The sequence below is a fragment of the Ictidomys tridecemlineatus genome, unplaced genomic scaffold (genome assembly GCF_052094955.1).
Source record: "Ictidomys tridecemlineatus isolate mIctTri1 unplaced genomic scaffold, mIctTri1.hap1 Scaffold_373, whole genome shotgun sequence".
NCBI classification, from domain to species: Eukaryota; Metazoa; Chordata; class Mammalia; order Rodentia; family Sciuridae; genus Ictidomys; species Ictidomys tridecemlineatus.
The window spans coordinates 142,757-163,073 of NW_027522485.1; the positions used below are offsets into that span (position 1 = coordinate 142,757).

At 31.2% G+C, this 20,317-nt stretch overlaps 1 protein-coding gene across 1 annotated transcript in view; it reads left to right on the top strand.

The window, feature by feature from the left end:
• LOC144373373 (uncharacterized) overlaps positions 1-20,317 on the top strand; it is a 66,722-nt gene that overhangs the window by 39,169 nt on the left and 7,236 nt on the right. The window contains 1 exon segment of the mRNA XM_078036467.1: positions 16,451-16,577. Coding sequence (XP_077892593.1) covers positions 16,451-16,577 — 127 coding nt within the window.

Consider the following 20,317-nt stretch of genomic DNA (forward strand, 5'->3'; position numbering starts at 1 on the left):
GTTCCTTTTACATAGCACATTGCCTAAGCCTGGACTAAAATCCCAGCCTACCCTAGCTTTTTTAAATCATCAAAGTGTAGACATTTTCCAAGTTGTAGAGTTTATATAAATCTTTCAACTCATTTTTTACTTTGCCTAAGAGGAACATAAAATATAATATTTCCATTTAATGTACTCATTAATGGAAAGTGAGTCAGGAGCTACTACTTATTTATATTCCCAACATTGCCCTCACTTAATGTATGCCTTTTATTATTGGGCTATTATTGTAATCCTGTGTTTTGCAGATTGTACACAAACTATTCCAGTGAATTCTTCTCCCAAGTCGATCTTTCTTCAGATTGGCCATGTCAACCATTCACATGTGATGTTGTTCTTGAGGTGTTTAGATTTATGTTGACCTTTCAATTTCTATTAAGTATACATAAAGTTTTACATACATATACATTCATCTATGGATTTTGTTTTTTATTATTTTAAAATAAGTTCTTCTTTAAATTCAGAATTTGGGGGTTGCTGGTTTCATATGTAACATATAACATTCCAGATGAATTTTAGAATTTTTTCTCTGGTCGCTTCTCTCATTAAAAGTAAAATATGCTAATATTTTAATTAAGTGATATTGTAGATTTAGAGGAAATTTTACATCTTGGTAATGATAAGTTTTATCATGTACACAATGATGTGTATGATAAAGTCTTTTATCTTCTTTTGTATATTTTTATTTTCTCAAACTACATATTTTTATACACGCATGAATGCAAAATAACACATGTACGACATAAAATTATGTGATGACTCACATATTTGTCAAACTGGATATGTTATGATGAAAATGGGTTTTGAAAATCATTTTTCTCACTGTATTCCCTTTGCCTTTCTAACCTTATTCTTGTTAAATCTTTCTCAGTGTACATTGCTTTTTCTCCATGTCCTGGATTTCAGCTGTTTGGGCCAATACAGCTATATCCTTATATGTTGTCATGGTTCAGATATGCAGTAATTTTAATAAGCATGTGCTTCTGCTGTGGAATAGACATGTATTTCAATAGCCATTTCTTAAAAGAAATAACAATTTTTACTCTCTCTTTAGTTCTGAAAATTTTCTTGCTCCATGTTTTTATATATACTATTTAATTTTTGTGCCACAGATATGATTTTAATTGTCATTTTCAAATTTCTAAAGCTATTGAGCTATTTTATATTTATTGAACACTATGTTTCCTTTTAAAAGGTGGCTATTGAAGTCTTTTCCCTTCCTTTTATTGGCACGGAGAATTGAATTCAGAGGCACTTAAAAATATTTTAAAAATATTTTCTTTTGATACATGGTCTCACTTGATTGCTTAGGCCCTTACTAAACTTCTGAGACTGTGTTTGGACTCACAATTCTCTTTCCTTTGTATCCTGAGCTGCTGGGAATATAAAAATCTGCCACCAATCATAGCTCTTACTTTCTCTATTTTGGAGTCTCTGTGTTTTTATTTACTATTTTAGTGCCCAGTTTTAAAATCAGGGATTCTTAACTACTGTGCAACATCCCCTAATATTTTTATTTTATTTTTTTAAGTTTTAGAAAGGGTCTCTAATTTGCTTATGGGCTTGGATGTGTTGCTATGGCTTGGGATACTCTTGTCCTAGCTTCTGTTACTCCTTTTTTATATGTGAGGCAATTAGTTTTTTCCCCAATTTGTTACTTCAGTTTGTACCCTTTAATGGTATCATATTATAAATATGATTTTCATTTAAGTATTTTCCTGGTTTGTTATAAAAATATCATTTAGGGGATGGGGATGTGGCTCAAGCCATAGTGCACTCACCTGGCATCTGTGGGGTGCTGGGTTTGATCCTCAGCACCACATCAAAAAAATAAAATAAAGATGTTGTGTCCTCTGAAAACTGAAAAATAAATATTAAAAAATTCTCTCTCTCTCTCTCTCTCTCTCTCTCTCTCTCTCTCTCAAAAATAAATAAATAAATGAAGGTATCATTTAACTTTGAAAATAAACAACCATATTTCTGTCTCTTAATGTTATTATTATTTTCATTCTTCATGATTAAAAAAAGGTGTGTCATACTACTCAGACACATTCACAGCCATTTCTAAAGTTTATTTTGAGTAAGGATCTCACTAAGATGATTAAGCTGATCTTAATTTTGCAATATTTCTTTTTTTTTCTTCCAAGTAGCTGGTATTACCGTCACCAACCATTAAGTACACTGTATAAATTTCTTTCTTGTAAAAACTTTGGCATATTTTATATTTTTCTTTTATATTAAGGTGTATTTTACCAGTGAATGATTTATTAAGTAATAACAGGAAATGATACAATGGCATCTTTTGTTATGTAGATACTCCATTGTTTAAGCAGATTTTTTGGAAAGTTTATTCTTTTTTTTTTCTCCTTCATGGTAGTTCTGTTTCTGTGTTATATCATTGTCTAAGTGGCCAGAGTCTTCTTAAGTATTCTGTCTTTAGTTCCACAGGGCTAATAACTCACCTCATCATGATATCTATATTGATTGCTATAATGTTAAATCCAATAGTCATATGTAGCACAATGTTTTCATTAATGATGGAATTTATGTACTCTAATGGCTAAATTATAACCTAGTTGTGTAGTGGTATATAGCATGTAGAATTATGTTAGTACCCTGCATCATTAGTAAAATAACAGAATCCCCTTATGGTGTGTTTCCTATAATGTATCCACATAATTAAATGAGGCATCATTATACATACCATACATTTTACAAGTATATAATATATAAATAATATAAAAATTTTACTTATAAAATTTACCAGAGCTCTTTTAATTTTACTTGTGTTCTCAATGCAACATTTGGAATTACTGATAATTTCTATGCTATATTCACTGTTAATATGTTCAAGTATTACTCCTTTGTTAGTATTTTCCCTATACTCTCTACCTATAAAAATTCCCTTTCTCAAAATATTGAGACTGATATTTAGTTAATGAATTCTTACTTTAATTTTGAATTAGTCATTTAATAGTGTAATTTCTAGTAGCCTAATTTTTTAGTCTCCCTTATGCTCTTCCCCACCAACTTTTATGAAATTAATTTGATTATATTTAAAAATGCAAATACTTGATCAGCATCACACTCTACCGATTAATGAATTATTACAAGAGGAACATACTATATGACTACTATTTCTATTAAGAAATAGAACATTAATGATGCTACAGAGAACAGCTTCATGTCCTCTTGCTTTCACTATACACTCCAGTCACCCTAGTGGTAACTTCAACTTTTTTGTTTCAACTAGTTATCTTAAAGTATTATTCTTTAAACAAACAAACAAACAAACAAAAAACAAGTGGGACCATTTATTTATTTTATTAATTGTACAAGAAATGAGTAAAATATGTATCTATTTGTGTAGGAAACAAAATCTTACACCAATTATGCCTGAAGCTTTTTTGGTGGAGCAAATATGAGGGTGATTCAGGAGTCATAAAAAAGAGGGGTAGCTCAAAATGTCAGGGATGGAGCATTAAGTGTTCAATTATGAGAGGTTACCTGAGTTTAAGGATTGGTGGGATGGTTTGAAGAAAAAGAAAAAAAAAAGATTAGGTATGAGTTACTGAAGACAATCTGAGGGAGCTCAGGCAGAACAGGTTCAGAAGTAGAGGACCAGCAGTTTTAAGTTGGATGAGCAGTGCCTGGAGAGGGATAAATTCGAAGTCTTGAAAGAAAATGAGAGTGACATTTCTGGTAAAGCTCTAAGAGCAGGAAGCCAGGTGTGTGGAATACTTGATTGATTACAGCATTATGGTTTTTAGGAATGTCCAAATATGAGGCCACTGGGGTAAGTATCTGGCTGCCAAAATATTCCCTGTCTTTTTCCCCATGGGATCAAACTCTTTTCTCATCTAATACACAGTTAGCAGTTTCTTCATCCTCCTTAGATTCATTCATTTAGTCAGTGGAAGATGGTGGCAGAAGCACTGTATTTTCATGATGAAAACAGCAGTGACAGTAACCTGTTGGAAAATTCAGAATATTTTATTGTGCAAGAGTAGAACTGATGACTCATTGAGGTATACCTATGTAGGCAGTATAAAATCAATTTTCCACAAGGCTTGTAATTTCAGTCATTTTTTTTTGCCATTCTATTTCATGTTCTCCTTACTGATTGATATGCAATAGTAAATTTGCTTTTTTTGTAAACTTGTCTAAATAGTCATGATTTATACTCCTTTTTGTAAATTTACATAATGGTTTAATATTTCCTCTTTAATTAAGTGAATTTAGAAATATTTTGACTGAAACATACTCTTTTGGTATGCCTTCTTTTCCTCACAAATATAAACCACTTTCATTCTGTCATCAACTTTTTGCTACATATGTACTTTGTAAGTATTTTCTCTCACTTTATATTTTAGCTTGGATACCTGAGTGTTCCTCATCTACAGTATTAAAAATTGGCCTTCACATACATAAATCCATGAAAATAAACAGGAAAGGGTCTTAAAAATTGAGTAATATAGGTCACTGATATAGTTTCTCTTTTCACAGTATTCAAATAAGTACCATGCACATTCATTGTAAGAGGATGACCAAGGACAGGCAGAAAGTATAAATAGAGTATTAGTTGGAATAATCCAAAGCTCCATGTAATTGAAAGGGTTTACAGGGTTTCAAGAAAAAAATAAGACTTCCACTCTGTACACAGCTCTGTCCTCTGCTCTGCATCTGGAGACAATGTATTATGTCATAATTTAATCTATCATAGTCAATTTTGTGCATAATTAACCTGTCTTGCTATGTTCTCATGGATAAATGTCCCCTCTCTTCCTTCATCCACTGTGCATGAAATTTTATTTTTTGTGATTCTGTCAAATACTCTGTGCAAGAATAAAAATAAGCTCAATGGAGGATCTAACATCTACGTTGCTATAATTCTCAGATTCTATGAGGCTTGAATGTTGTAACTTGTTATGACAGCACCATTCCCTCTTGCGCTTGCTCTCTCTCTCTCTCTCTCTCTCTCTCTCTCTCTCTCTCTCTCTCTCTCTCTGTGTGTGTGTGTGTGTGTGTGTGTGTGTGTATAGTCTCTCTTTATTCTTTTGAAGGCTGTATTAGTACTATAAGAAGGGAAACATTTGTAACCACAGAAAAAATACTAATAGCCATTAAAAGCAGTAATGATTTTCTTCCAGAGTTTCTGAAGGAGTGTGTCTTTGCTAAAATTTGTTATTAATCCTCTATCCTGATAATAAAAACATCCATAACTATAAAAGAATGAGTTTCTATTATTTTAAGCTGTTATATTTGTGATTATTTCCTTTAGTAGCAATAGGAATCTAGGAATTTTTTGCAAGTTTAATTGACAATGTAACCAAACTGAATCCTCCTAAAGTGGTAGGTATCAAATATAAATACTGGTTTTCCAGGTTGTTTATATATATTTGCAAGTTTAATTGAAAGCTGCCTAGCATATTTTCAGAAACAGAATGAGCTTGGTAAGGCAAATTCTTCAGTATTTCATTTATTTATTTATTTAAAATCTTAGCTGCTGTTTACTGCAGATGTTACTCTATCTTTTATATAACTTCTCATTACTTATTCTTTATAAAATATTTTGTTCAAAAATACTTTTTAATATATTTTATTTTTGCAGTTTTCAAAAGTGTAGGGCTGATTGTGACAAACTTTCTGAAAATGTTTTTATTTTTAAAAATTGGAGGAATTCTTTATTGCTTCTCTCATCTACTTAATTGAGAACAGAAAATTTACAGGTTCATGTTTCTTTCACTTCTTTCACTGAGTGGATGTATTTGTTTCTCTTTGGTGGTCTTGTTTTTTTTTTTGTTTGTTTGTTTGTTTTGTTTTGTTTCTGAATTGTAGATTTTTGAGATTCGAACCAACGTTTTTAATATGGTAAAAGTAAGGTATATACCAAGTAGCTTACTTGTGTCTCTTGCTATTTAATTTTGTTTTTTCCCAAAATGAGTTACAACAGAGCTAAAAAAGTAGATATTTTCAAGGTCACCATAAATGAACTGTGTAAAAATAGAAAAAAAAAATTAGACAAAATGGAAAAGTCAACAAAACATATGCACTTGGGCTTCTGACTAATTTGGTAGATTTCTCGCTGAATGTTATCTAAAGTGTGCTGTCATTGTGTACATAAAAATTTGAGAGTGAAGACTTAAATTCAGAATGGTCACATAGAAGTGTTTTTCATCTCTAATGTGTGTTAGAGTTTTTACCAGGGGTATTAAAGAATCTCTATACTCATTATTGGGTAGTGTTTAGTGACTTTGAAATCGTTTATGAATTTACTTTCCTGAAAACTTTAAAATGCTGAGAAAAAGTATCTTGTAAAACATAAAACAATCATTATAAAAGTTCTGTTGTTTAAATGGTATCTCAACCTATAAATAGTGATATTAAAAATCTATACTTAGAAATATGTGCACATAGCAAAGAAAATTTACCAAAAACTACATACCTATTAATATTGCAGCCAAAATGTCACTAATAACATTTTATAATTTCTCAGTATTATCTATTAAATTCTGTATGTGGTGCATTATTGTCAAAGTTTTACCACACTGCCTAAATTTTGTAATATATTAGAAATCTTCTCTTTTTTTTTTTTTTGGTACCATTGATTGAACCTAGGTACACTTAAGCACTGAGACGAATCCTGTGCTCCCATGCCCTTTTTATATTTTTATTAGAGACAGTGTTTTGCTGAGTGACTTAGAGCCTTGCTAAGTAGCAGAGGCACTATTTGTCCTTATGATCGTACTGCATCATCCACCCAAGTCACTGGAAGTATAGGTGTGTACCACCATGGCTAACATATATTAGCAACATTAAGATTGACACTTGTTTCTCTTTGTTTTTAATAACCTATGGTTATTTTGTACAAAAATTATGCAATGTATTTTGGGATGTATAATGTGTACATAAACATTTATAGTACTTGCACAAAGTGTACGAGAAAATAAATAGTCTGTGGTAAGGTTTTTATTTTGTATTTAGTAAACTCATATAATATTGGCTCTAAGTAAATTGAAATGATAAGATGGGAGTTATAATTTTCTTAGCAACCAGTAAAAATAAAATATAGTGTCATTGAAATACTAGGAAAGAATAAGCTGAGTGGAATAATTATTTGTTTAAAATTATTGATGGCCCCACTCATCCTAATTGTCCAAAATAAGAAATAACTCAAATATTCTTGAATGTTGAAATGAACAATTTGTAGTGCATCTATAAAATACAAAAGCAGTCACCAATAAAAAGGAACACTTTACTAATGCACACATGATTATTGACTCTTACAGCAGCTGTATTTAAATTATATTGCATTATGACAGGCAAAATAAAATTATAGTTTTTATAATACATTACAGTAACATCATTCTGGGGAAAACAAAGTTGCATGTAAAAGAAATTTTTTTTGGGGGGGGAGCAATGATGTAAATACTTTGTGCTTAAAAGCAGTGAAGGTTTTTAACATTCTAATTTGTTAAAACTGTATAATGTATTTCTATGACATTCAAGATTTGTACATATGACCTCACTGAAAAATAAATATACAAGGAGGATGGCTGGCCTATGTTGTGAAATGGGTAGAAGCATAAAAAAATAAAAATGGCATACAATACACAGGTATTAAATCTGGGTAACTGGTAAAATATTTACTTTTTTAAGATGCATTTTACATTTATGTAATAAGACATTCCCATGCTAGTTATTAAGAACCTTTTTTCTCTTTGGGATAGTAGATGAAAAAACTTATTTAGACTTTACTGAGCAAGGCTGATACAAAATGTGTTTACTTTTGAGTAACTTCTGAATCTTTTCATAAATGCTTTATGTGGTTTTATATGTGCATCATACTTTAATGAAAATTTTAAAAGTTATGTTTCTGAAATAATTATGTTTCTCAGAATACTAGTAACAATTTATGATTTGGTATAAATCTCAAATTGGTTTTCTTTCTATTTAATATTTTATCATTCTCAAGCATTTATTCATGTTCTAACACTTGGACGTAACTTTATTTATTTATTTAATTCAGCAACCATTTGGTAAACATTATTTTTTATTCACTTTTTTTCCACAGTACACAGGGTGGAAGTAAGTATCACCAAACACACACACACACACACACACACACACACACACACACACACACACACACCAGTGGAGATATATATATATATATATATATATATATATATATATATATATATATATATATATATTCATTCATTCACTGGTAAAATATTCACTTTGTGAATATACTTTTTTTCCTTTGAAATGACACCATACTATGTTATGAATTCTGTCATTGAACTTGCAATCCAAAAGCATAAGTTACATTTATTGCTAGGATTATTGGCATGCAGCACAACACATGGCTTAACACATTTTTAAAATAATTTTCTCCAATTAAATTATTTGATAAAATGATGTGGTTCATAATCAAGGCACTTAAAACTGTGCCTGGTGTATTTCCAGTAATTTTTAACTGAGTTGAATTGGCAAAATGAATATCAATGATCCGTGTATGCAAAGGATATCAATAATATAATATAGGCACTCTGGTTTGAATAATTGCCCAATAATAGTCCATATATTTACGGTTTATTTTCAAGGGTGTTTTATTTAGTGGAAACTTTGCAAAAATAAATCATATTTGAAATTGTTTAGTTCATTGTACAGTATGTACTTGAAAAGAATTGTTGATACCTGGTGCTTCTGTTTGCCATGGGCTTCTGTCATAATGTGCTCACTCACCTCAAACATAAAGGAATAACACCAAGCATTTATCAACCATAATCTCCAGAACTTTGATTTAAAAATAAGATTTTTTATTTGTTAGTTGATTATCACAAGTATATTTCATAGCTTAAAAAAAAAAAACACAAAAACAAAAAATACTGAGAAATTGGGTGGCCAAAGTAATGAGCACATATCTTATATGTCTTTGCAACTCATTCATCAAAAGATGTTAATTTAAAGTAGTAGTTTTTTGTTTTTACTACACATGATAATTTATTTCATATCTTTCAAAGACACACATGCCTGGGTTTCTCTCCAGGGATATGGATTACATTGTTTTAATGCAATATTTATTTATTTTTATTTTTGGAAATTAAGGAGCCCTTTAGGTGACTGTACATTTTAGCCAGAACTAGGAACCATTGGTTTATAGTTGAAATCACATTAGCTCTGTGTGGTTTTCTTGTGTGTTGTGTAGAGTTGCCCACTTCAGCCTTGCATGTGGGGGTATATAGAGAATAGATTTGCCATGTTGAAAAAAAATCAAAGAATTTTATATATATATGTCTTCAGTTGTTTAGTCAAACTAGTTGTGGAGGAAATATTTTTTTCAGTATACCTATCTTGTTCTCTTGCTTTCATGGTAAGAAACTCTTTAATTAAAAATAATATCTAGGGTTATTCTAGGTTAAAAATTATAAGTAGACTATGAACACCAAAAAAAGAATAAACTAAGTTGAAGATACATTATGTGTTATGCACATTTTTACTATTATTTCATGATGAAAAGTAAAAATGAATCATTTAGCTTTAATTTCAAAACATAGTCCAAATAGATTTACCCAAATTATTTCCTACTAAACACACACACACACACACACCCACACACACACACACACACACACATACACACCCACATGCACACAAACTTGAATGTTCTAAAAAGTGTTTGAATAGGAAAAAATAGTAAAGGATATGAGGCTTAAAAAATTGTGCTTCTATAACATAGGTGTAATTCTTCAGTTTCTTAATTCTTAGAACAATTTTTTATGATTTTTTTTTGTGCTGGGAATTACACCCAGGGTCTTTTGCATTCAATTGAACTATATCAAGAGCCCTAGAAAAGTTTCATGATTATTGTGACCTGGGGAAAATCTGAATTCTTGAGGCAGGCTGTTGTGATTCTAAGTTTAAAACTTGAATAACCTTTTAGTACCTGTGGCATTGTAAAGTTTTATTAATTTAGAATAAACATAAAACTTATTCTCTGAAAAAAAAGAAAAAAGCATAAAATGCAAAAATATCTCCAGTTCCATATCCTTTCCTGTATCCCAGCAATTGTCAGTATTCTTTTATAACTGTCCTTATGAAGAGGCAGTATCTCTTTGCCAATATGTGAATTTAAAAATAGCTATTATATTACACCAAGTAGAAGAGAGAGAATATGCAAATGTACTGGTATTGTGCTTAGATCTAAAGTGTCTTGAATTCTTCCTGTTTTTGTCTTTGTAAACTTCATCATCTTAAGAAGAAGAAGCTCATATTAAGCTTATGAAGGAGAAGAGGTTATGTGGATGAGAATGAAAAGACCAGAGTGGACAGCCATCTCTCTTCCAGAAACAGGGTAACCATGTCAAGTAGCTGAGCTTACACTTGTAAAGTATCTGCTGAAATCAGAATAGCCCAGATAAACCCAGTCCAAATTTGGCTTGCTCATTAACTGCTCATTTGAATCATGAATTAGTTGGCTGGTAGTTTGTGATACTTAACAGCTTTGTAATACTTAATAGCTTAAATACATTTAATAGAAACAGAAAGCCAGAATTTACACATGCTAATTTCAAGTTAACTGCATAGATTTAGGCTTGGAAGAAGCACTGAATTTATTTTTGTTGATTTAATGTTGAAAGTCCTATAAAATTATATTGAGTAATGCCAAAATTCATGTAGACATGAAAATGTTATTAGTACATTAACTCACAGCATATTCTGCAACAAATATAAACCAGACAACCATAGCTGGATTACTAGGATGAAGGTCCAATGAGAAAACAAACAAAAAAAAATTGATTTTTTTGTTCACAACTAAATTTCAGTTTCAAGGTTTTGACAGATATCAAGACATGAGAATACTTTTCCCTGGATTTTTATCATCCTTTGTTTTCTGTCTAATATATGAAAAGGCTACTGACCTTAACAGTTTTCAGTTTGGAAGAATGGCCTGCCTCAGGCAACTCTCACCTTATAGCACACTCCTGGGTCTAAAAATACCATTTCTTTCTCATTTGGTTTAAAGGAGAAATATTGTTAAAGAAGACACATTTCCTCACCTCTGATAAGAAAAAAGGGTTTTAGTCATTCAATTATCTGCAGTCCAGGGAATCACAGCATATCAGATACACACTTGTGATGTGACAGCCATTTGACACATGTGGCTAATGAGTTCTTGGAATGTAGTTGATCTTCATTGAGAAGTATTAGAAGTGGAAAGAAGTGTGAGATTTGAAAAAATTAATGAAAAATACATGAAGTTAGCAAACAATTTTCATTGTTTCTATATTGGAATGATAAAATTATGAATATTTGGGTTAAAATATAAAAAAATTACTTGGAAATTATAATCATGATTTTATTATATAATGTAATGTTTAATTATTTTATAACTTAAATTATTATAAAGTACCAATTATTTGTAATAACCTATAGGTTCTAAGAATTTATAGGAATTTATTTATACATTCTTATAATTATTTATTTTTTTTGTTTTCCTTACAAACCCTAAAAGTTCAGTTACACGTATATTTATCATTTTATTTCTTCCAACTATGATCCTGTAGAAGATTGTCTACTTTTTATAAAATCTAGTTGCTTCAAAATTTCTGAACATGAGCTGGGCATGTTGTTGAATACCTGTAATGCTGGTGCATCAGGATACTAAAGAAAGTTAATCATAAGCTTAAGGACAGCCTCAAACACTTAGTGAGATTCTGGCAAAAAAATAAATAAATAAATAAATTTTGAAAACAACTGGAGATGTTCCTCAGTAATGCATCCCTGGGGTCTGTCTCTGGAACAAAAACAAACAAACAAAAAGCCTTATTTAGCCAGAGTATGAAGGTTATGAAATCCAAAAATGTAAAGTAATTCTCGCTCTATTATTTGCATTTGTGAATCAGTCATTGGTATTACTGTCATTGATAATTGATATAAAATTATATTCAACATTAAATACTTATGTCCCCTTTTATGGCCAGGTATTCTTGCACGTAGAAAGCTCTGTCTGAGAAGGAGTATAATTAACATTTTGTTATTTTTGGGTCCTACAGCCTGAATTGAAATTATTCACCTTGCACTCAGAGGCATAGGGGTCCAAGCATGGTATTTTTTTCTATTCAGGTAAAAATTATAAAATAAAAATTATTGAGGTGATAATTATTGAATCAGAGGGAAAAACAAAGAATAGAGGTAAGGCTTCAAAATCTGGGAAACAATTTATCTCTGTCTCAGGCAAATCTCTTGATACACCTCCAGGTTTTTGGATGCATGAATGGCTCTGTAATGGACCCTTTCCTTCTGACTTTCAGGGTCTAGAGTATTTAAAAATAAGAAGTCTTCAGGGCTGGGCATTATAAAATAAAAACAAATGGGCTGAGTAAAAGTATTCAAAACTAATTGTGAGAACTGCACTTTCCTGAGGTCACCTTTGTAATATTTTAACCCTAGTCTAAATTTGATAGAGCTCAATATACTGCCATGTCTGTCCCATGGGGTTGACAGTCAGGATTCTACTTTTTGTCCTCTGTATGGTGACCTCTGTCTGGCCTGAAACCAGCTCTGTACTTTCTTACCTACACCCCTTCAGAGTGGTTGTTAAATACAGGATCAGGACATGAGAATTTTGACTCATATAAATAATTCATATTTGAGAGGAGTTGTGGTCCAAGGAGTTTTCATTTTCTCTTTTTTTATCAGGGGGCACCCACTTTTTTAAATGCATCTTCCAATGTAGGCAAGCATGATTTTCCTAAATGCCATATTTTCTCTGCTGTATATTATGAAGTATTGTTCCCTGGAACATTTCAAATTACACAGAGTTTTAATTCATCTTTTCTCTTAGCTTTGTATGGAATTTTAAAAAGTGAGTGTGTGTGTGTGTGTGCATTTGTGTGGTTGTACTTTTACATGAGAGGAACGTGTGGTTATAACTTGAAACTCTTTAAAAAGTATTTGTACCTAATGTCAGGTGTGAAGATGCAAGTTCATAATCTCAGCATTTTAATAGGCTGAAGTGAGAGAATTAATATATTGAGAATAAAAAATATAAAGGAGAGGTGAATGTTTCTCAGTGTGTAGGCACTGCTGAATTTAATCCTTGATATTAAAATAAAAAAAAATCTTTAAACTTTTGTTTATTTGTCTTTCGTAAGCATAGACAGCAAGTTTAGGTCTCCCTTAAGAAAGTTTAGAATATGATGTCTCTTCAGTATCTGCCTTGTCTTTGAGTTGCTCTGGGGTAAAAATTACATGAAGCTGACTCAAGGTCTCATCAGGGTCCATGTTTGTTGAATTTCCTAGAGAATGCTAACCTGTGTGTAATCCTCTCTTCCTACAGAGCAGCTTTTGGTCAGAGAATGGAACACCTTGTTGGACTAGCTGGATACTCTAGATACTCTAGAGATTACAGGAATATCCTTTATAGGTTTCATCTAAATACTTCAGATATTGGAATATTAATATTATTTTCCCCAAATGTTAGGTTCAGCTCCCCAGAAACACATTACTGCTCAGATTTATTGATTCTGTAACTGAAAAGAAAGGGAAATTTGATTTTTATCCTCCTTTTTCTTTCTCATGCAGGGAAGATTGAGTATAAGGGGCCAGAATTTGAAATGAGAATAAGCTGTAGCAAGAATTTAGAAAAAACAACATCCTAGTGTTTTTGTGCACACGTCTTCAAGGAAAAACTCAGTATATGCTAATTGGAAGACATAATGTAATACCTCAAGTTTGGGGTGGTAACTAAATATTTAAATAAATAGGATGGTGGATTTAGCATGTCTCACTTAGTCTAATATTTTTATTACCTATAAAATGCAATTTATCACTAATATTTGAAAGATTAAGAAAAGTTGCCAAAGAGAAAATATACAGGCAAATTTCAAATAAAATTATACTCAAACTAAGGTAATTTTTTGAGCCTGAAAAAGAACATCATTGAAGGTTAAGTAAGATCTTAGTTGTATCTGTGGCTATAATTTTCTTTGCTGTGGAGCTATTTCTAGAATGTCAGATTGGAAAAAAATTAAGAGATAGGTAATAAGTAGCTTTTGTTTTTTTAAATCTACTTTGCAATACTTCAAATTCATCAAATATAAGATATGGATGCATCCAAAATCTTAGGCTGTCAAGTTTTTCTTTTTAGAAGAAATAGCAAATAAATAAGGTGAAATGAAAATGGACCAAAGAAAGTTAGAGCATTCATATTTTTCTGGGCATATTGTAACATGCCAGAAATCACAACAACCTGGAGGTTGAAGAAGAAAGATCAAAGCTGAAGCTTAGTGTAGAAACTTAGTGAGAGACTATCTCAAAAAATAAAAATAAAAGGCCTAGAATATATCTTAGTTGTAGAACACCCCTGTACCAAAAAAAAATCAAAATTCCAAATGAAGTATCCTTTTCCCTGAAGCCAATGAATACTTAGGAGTTTTAAGAAAATTCTGTGTATGTTGGTTTGGGCTGCCATGAGATGGCTCAGTATTCTAAGGTTTTCATATAAAGGAAATTATCTAAAGAATACCAACCTGTTTTTTTTTAAACAAATATTTTGTTCTTACCACTGAATGTAAAAGTGTTCAATTAAATATTATTTTATGTAAAACAATGAGAATATTCAGAATGAGTATCTGAATCAGCATATTTAAAATAGTTAGGATCTTTTAAATCACATTGGGAAAGGGCTCTTCTATGGCACTACATAAAAATTGGAGGTAATATCTTCAACCACTTATTTCTTAAAATGGCCTATATAGTGTCCCATTTTTCTCTGACTTTTTTTATATTCTATGCAAGGTTTCAATTGTCAACTTCCATATTTATATAATTTATCTCAAGCTGGTATACATAACTGTGTTATTTTTTTATCAGAATAAATTACTTGAGTGAGTAAATGTAGAGTCCCCTAATTTATAGGAAATTGATTATAAATATGAATATCGTTCTATTCTGGGGCTTGAAACTGGCACTTCATTTAGTAAAATTTGATAGGAGCGAACACCAAACTTTTGGGATCTGTACTAGATGGTATCAGAACTGAATTATTGGACTACTAGTTGTTGAAATATTGGTTGTTGAGCAAATTTACACATTTGGTATCAAAAGTAGTTGCAGAGTCAGGAACGGTGGCACAAACCTGTAATTATAGTGATGTGGAAAGATAAGGTAGTAAGAAAGTAAATATGATTCAAGACTCAGTAATTCAGAGACCCTAAGCAACATTGTAAGCCCATTTATCACAATAAAAAAAACAAAACTTCTTGAAATGCATTTCAGGGGTAGAGTGCCCCTGGATTAAATCTCTAAATTAAAAAAAAAAAAACAAAAAAAACAAAAAACATGCTGTTTCAGAAAAAAGACATCACAGATCAGAATGTTAAACTAACTTCATGTATGTGTTTGTTCACTAGTGATAATTGAGACCCTGGTAAAAGGAGTATTTCCAAGCTGTCAGAGAGGCATTTAGGGTACAAGAACCGTTCAGAATTTTTTTTTTAACTGCTTATTATTCTCTCACTTTCTACTTTGAAATGAGCCAAGTGAGGATAGAGTTTCACAGTGAGAGTGGTTTTACAAATCTGGGAATGGTAAACCTGATATGTCTGTTTCCTTATGAACTGAGAGAGTAACAGTCTATTCACTTAATTTGCTTTTTTATTTTTATATTTTGTTATAACTTTGTGCCATGTGATTCAAGTTCACCCAAGTACCTAAGTGTTTTGTAATAGTTTGATAGTTAAAAATTTTATTCTTTTGTATTAGAAGTGAGTTGTGATTTTGTAAAAGTAATTCTTTTAAATACAGTATAGATTTATGTTATATTTAAATAATGAGAAGATAGACAACTTTGGTGATAAACATTCAAATAATTATGTGGACTGTTGAAAGTTTTGGTGTGTCTTTAGTGATCTCTTATGTCTTCTATACACTAAGGTGACCACTGTCATATGAGTATAGTTATTACTTACAATTTTGCTATGCATATTTCAAGTATCATTGATTTGTTTCATTGTGCTTCTTTTGAATATTCAATAACTAATTGCAACTATTATTTATCCTTTGGAATTTTGTTGGATTTTTTTCCACTTTTTTTGCTTCATTGATTTTCTTTACATGTGCTGCTCCCTGGGTTTTATTATAACAAAATTATCCACCAATTTTAATTCTTAAATTATTGAGGCTGAGGATATAGCTCAGTTGGTAGAGTGCTTGCCTTTCATGCAAAAGACCTTGGGATCAATCCCAGGCACCACAAAAAATGTATCATATTGAATGGTTGATATCACTACCATTTGTGAAACCCACCTCTTTTAACTCTCATTAAAATTTGTATGAAATTAAATACTATGTCATTAATCTTATGATTTATGTATTATGTATTTCTTCATTTTTATTTCAGGAACCATTGACATTAAGGGATGTGGTCATTGAATTTTCTGAAGAGGAATGGAAATTCCTGGACTCTTCTCAGCAGACTTTATATGGAGATGTGATGTTAGAGATCTATAAAAACCTACTCTTTATTGGTAAGCCTAAATTTCATTCAGAATTTTTAATTCAAAACCAATATTTATTTTTCTAACTTTATACAGTATCTTATGATAGATTTTATTCTGCATTAAAAAGTTTGTTTCTTGTTTTTAGTACAAAGATTGGGAATTTGTTTATGTAGAAAAGGAAATATTAAAGATTTTTTTTTCTTTTTATGTTTAACTTATCTTTTCTAAGTAGTGCTCACAATGTAGAGAATGAAAATGGTTTCAAAGTATTTTAGAGTTTTTGTCTAGAAAAAAATGTTTAAGAAAATAATTTTGTAGACTCTTATAGGATATTTTCTCTTTCTTTTTATTCCTAATAAGGGTAACATTAAAAAGACTTCTTTAGTTTACAAGAAAATAACAAAACGTGACATATTACATCAAAAAATATTGATGTCTCTATGTAATCTTTGGTCACCATTTGATCTCCAATGAAATAACCTTGGGATTTGAAGAGAAAAGTGACAGTAGACATATCAAATTGGGTAGAAATCAATGAAGCAAAGATTACAGATAAAAGGTCCAAAATTAAAGAGGAATTCACATTTAAAAATGTTAATTGATAAGCTAAAATCTGACAGAAAATATTTTTTCAAGCCTAGGTTTGTTTCAGTTGCAATCATTAAAGAGCATTTCATTCTCTCCATTTACCATGCATATCAATTATTTAAGCTCCTTTGCTCCTTCTTGTTCTTCAGTGATCTCCCTACATTTAAATTAACATATTGTAGGAAAATCAAAAGAAGAGGGGCTGGGGATGTGGCTTAAGTGGTAGCATGATTTCCTGCAGCCTGGGTTCGATCCTCAGCACCACATACAACAAAGATGTTGTGTCTGCCGGAAAAAAAATATTAAAATTCTCTCCCTCTCCCTCTCCCTCTCCTTCTCCCTCTCCCTCTCCTCCCCTCTCTCCCTCTCTACCTCTCTCCCTCTCTCCCTCTCTCCATCTCTCCCTTTCTCTCCCTCTCCCTCTCTCCCTCTCCCTGTCTCTCTTTAAAAAAAAAGAAAATCAAAAGAAGACACAGACAAGAGACAGGAAATGTGACATAGTACAGAGAGGCCAAACTGCCAAGCTTTATTTATATCAACAGGTTAATTTAGGTCATTGGCATCACTAGTACATACTGTTTATTTTATTACTAGGCAAGTTACAAACTTAGCAACATTATGCAGCTTATTTCTCAGTTATATACTAAGTTGCAAAGTGCAGTGTTAGGAGTTTTGTGTAGCTCTCAAGAAAGTCCATTTTATAAACTTACTGTTTTGTGGACAGGTTTAGGCTCAGTGAAACATTGTGCTTGTAAAAAACAGAGTTTCTTTATTCCAAGAAGTTGTGTGCCAGAGATTATGTTTGAGGCTGATAACATTCTAGTGCAGAACCTTTTCAAGCATGGCACTGCCATAGCAGCTTGACATTGCACATGTATTTAATTACTTGACTAGTTCCTAGGGAAAATTGCAGGGAATTCTAAGGCAGGGAAACAAAGTACTGTTACCCTTGGGAGTTTTCTCACCAGAGGAATGCTTCTCTGCATATTTCCACAGTCAGAATCCCTACAAATTATTCCACAATGACTGTGAGGATATGCATAACCTGGCATTTATTTGCATTTGGGGGGTCCCTAGAAAATCTGCTCATTTCCAAATATCTCTAGGTTAAACCATTGTAAGATATTAATATTACAGGAGAGTGTCTTTAATATAATTTAAATATTTATTTATTCAAATTTTTCTCATCAGAACTTTATATGAATGCTTATATTGAATATTCTGTGAAGTTTTTCTGCCATGTAATGAATAGCAGTATTTCACAATACCTGCTCCTAGTGGTTATGTAAGTATAGCTGATCAATGTGGTTCAAAGAAGAATTTTCAGGGCTAGGGCTGTAGTTTAGTGGCAGAAGGCTTGCCTCACACATCTTTAGCACTACCTAAAAATAAACGAATAAAATAAATGCATTCTATCCATCTATAGCTACAAAAAAATTAAAGGAAAGATTTCTATTATAATACAATTATTCATATTATTGTAGGCAACATTTCTCTAATTCTTGTATCTTTCTTGAGTCTCACTCTTTAGAGAGCTTTAGTGTTCATTATGTTTTATCACATTAGTGATACTGTTTTTGTTTTTATATCTATATGTAATAATTAAATAGAAATTATTATGACTTGTCACTTTAGGACAACATTAGGTAAAATTAAACTGCACGTGACCCATCTGCTAATTCTCAATCAAGTTTTCTATGCTTTTACTTACATGTATAAATATTTCCTCTGTTTTATATATAATTGTATATAGTGCTTTGATTATTTACTCTGCCTTTGTGCTTAATCATGTAATGTATCTAAATTTTGTTTATACACACACACACACACACACACACACACACACAAACAGCAGATTGAACTCAGAGGTTCTTATAATATTGAGCTACATCATCACCCCTTTTGACTTTTAGTTTAAAATAGACTCTTGCTAAGTGGCTAAAGTTGGAATTGTATTTCCATGTTTCAGCCTTCCAAGTAGCTAGAATTAATGGTATATTCATCATCTCTCCATATATGCATCTGTTCTTTTGTCTAGGAGTAAGACTTGAGCTTTTTAAAGGTACCATGAAGATTTTACAATTATTTTATTTTTTATATATTTATCAAATTTGTAATTGTGGTCAAAACTGTATATCTTTTCTGAACTTATTGTCTCATATATTTTAAACTTACTGGTCAGTTCTGTTCATTCAATTTTTTTGTAACTTTTTTTTTCTAGAAAATTTGTATCACATTTTTTCTTCAAACAAGTGCTCCTTTGTCTTACTTTTTCATCCCTAATGCCATTCCTTTTGGTCTGTATATTTGGCTACAGAAGATATCTCTCAGAAGTAGAATTACCTGGTATTTGTTTTATTTTATTTTTTATTTTATTTTTTTTTGGGGGGGAGGTGAATTATTATTTTACTTAACATACTCTCCTGAATGTTGATCATTGTAGATATTATATAATTTATTATATTTGAAAAGATTTCTAACTTTTTCATTCCAAATTGCCTTCATATAGTCATTTGAAATGATATTTGATTAAGTTGCCACATTTTTCTCTTTTGAATGTTGTTTAATGAGAATAGGTCTGTAAATATATTTTGACCATCAAGTTGAGGGCTAATTGATATACTTTCAATTTTATTACTCATTGCTTTCTCACTTAACTTCATTCCATTGAATATTGTAGCTTTTATTATTTTATATCAGGAAGTACTTTTAATTTTTTTATTATGTGTAGTTATTGATGTACCAAGAATATTCCAAAGAATTGTTCAAATAACTTATTTGGATTACACAAAATAATATTGATTGTTTGGTATTACATAGTCTTCTTAGATTTTTTTGGGTGCTACTTGCACTTCTTTTTAAAATAGGTGCTTAACCACTGAGCCACATCAATAGCTCTTTTTGGGGAAGGGTACTGGGAATTGACCTCAGGGGCACTTGTCCATTGAGCTACATCTCAAGCCCAATTTTTAAATTTTAAATAGAATCATGGTCTCCTTCATTTGCTTAGCACATTGCTGTTTATGAGGCTGGCTTTGAACACAATCCTGCTGTTTCAGTCTCCCAAGCTGCTTGAATTACAGTTGTATATTACTGTGCCCAGCTGGCAGCTGTTTTTATATTTTATTTTGTGACAGTGCCTAGGTAAGTTGCTTAGGGCCTTGCTTAATTGCTGAATT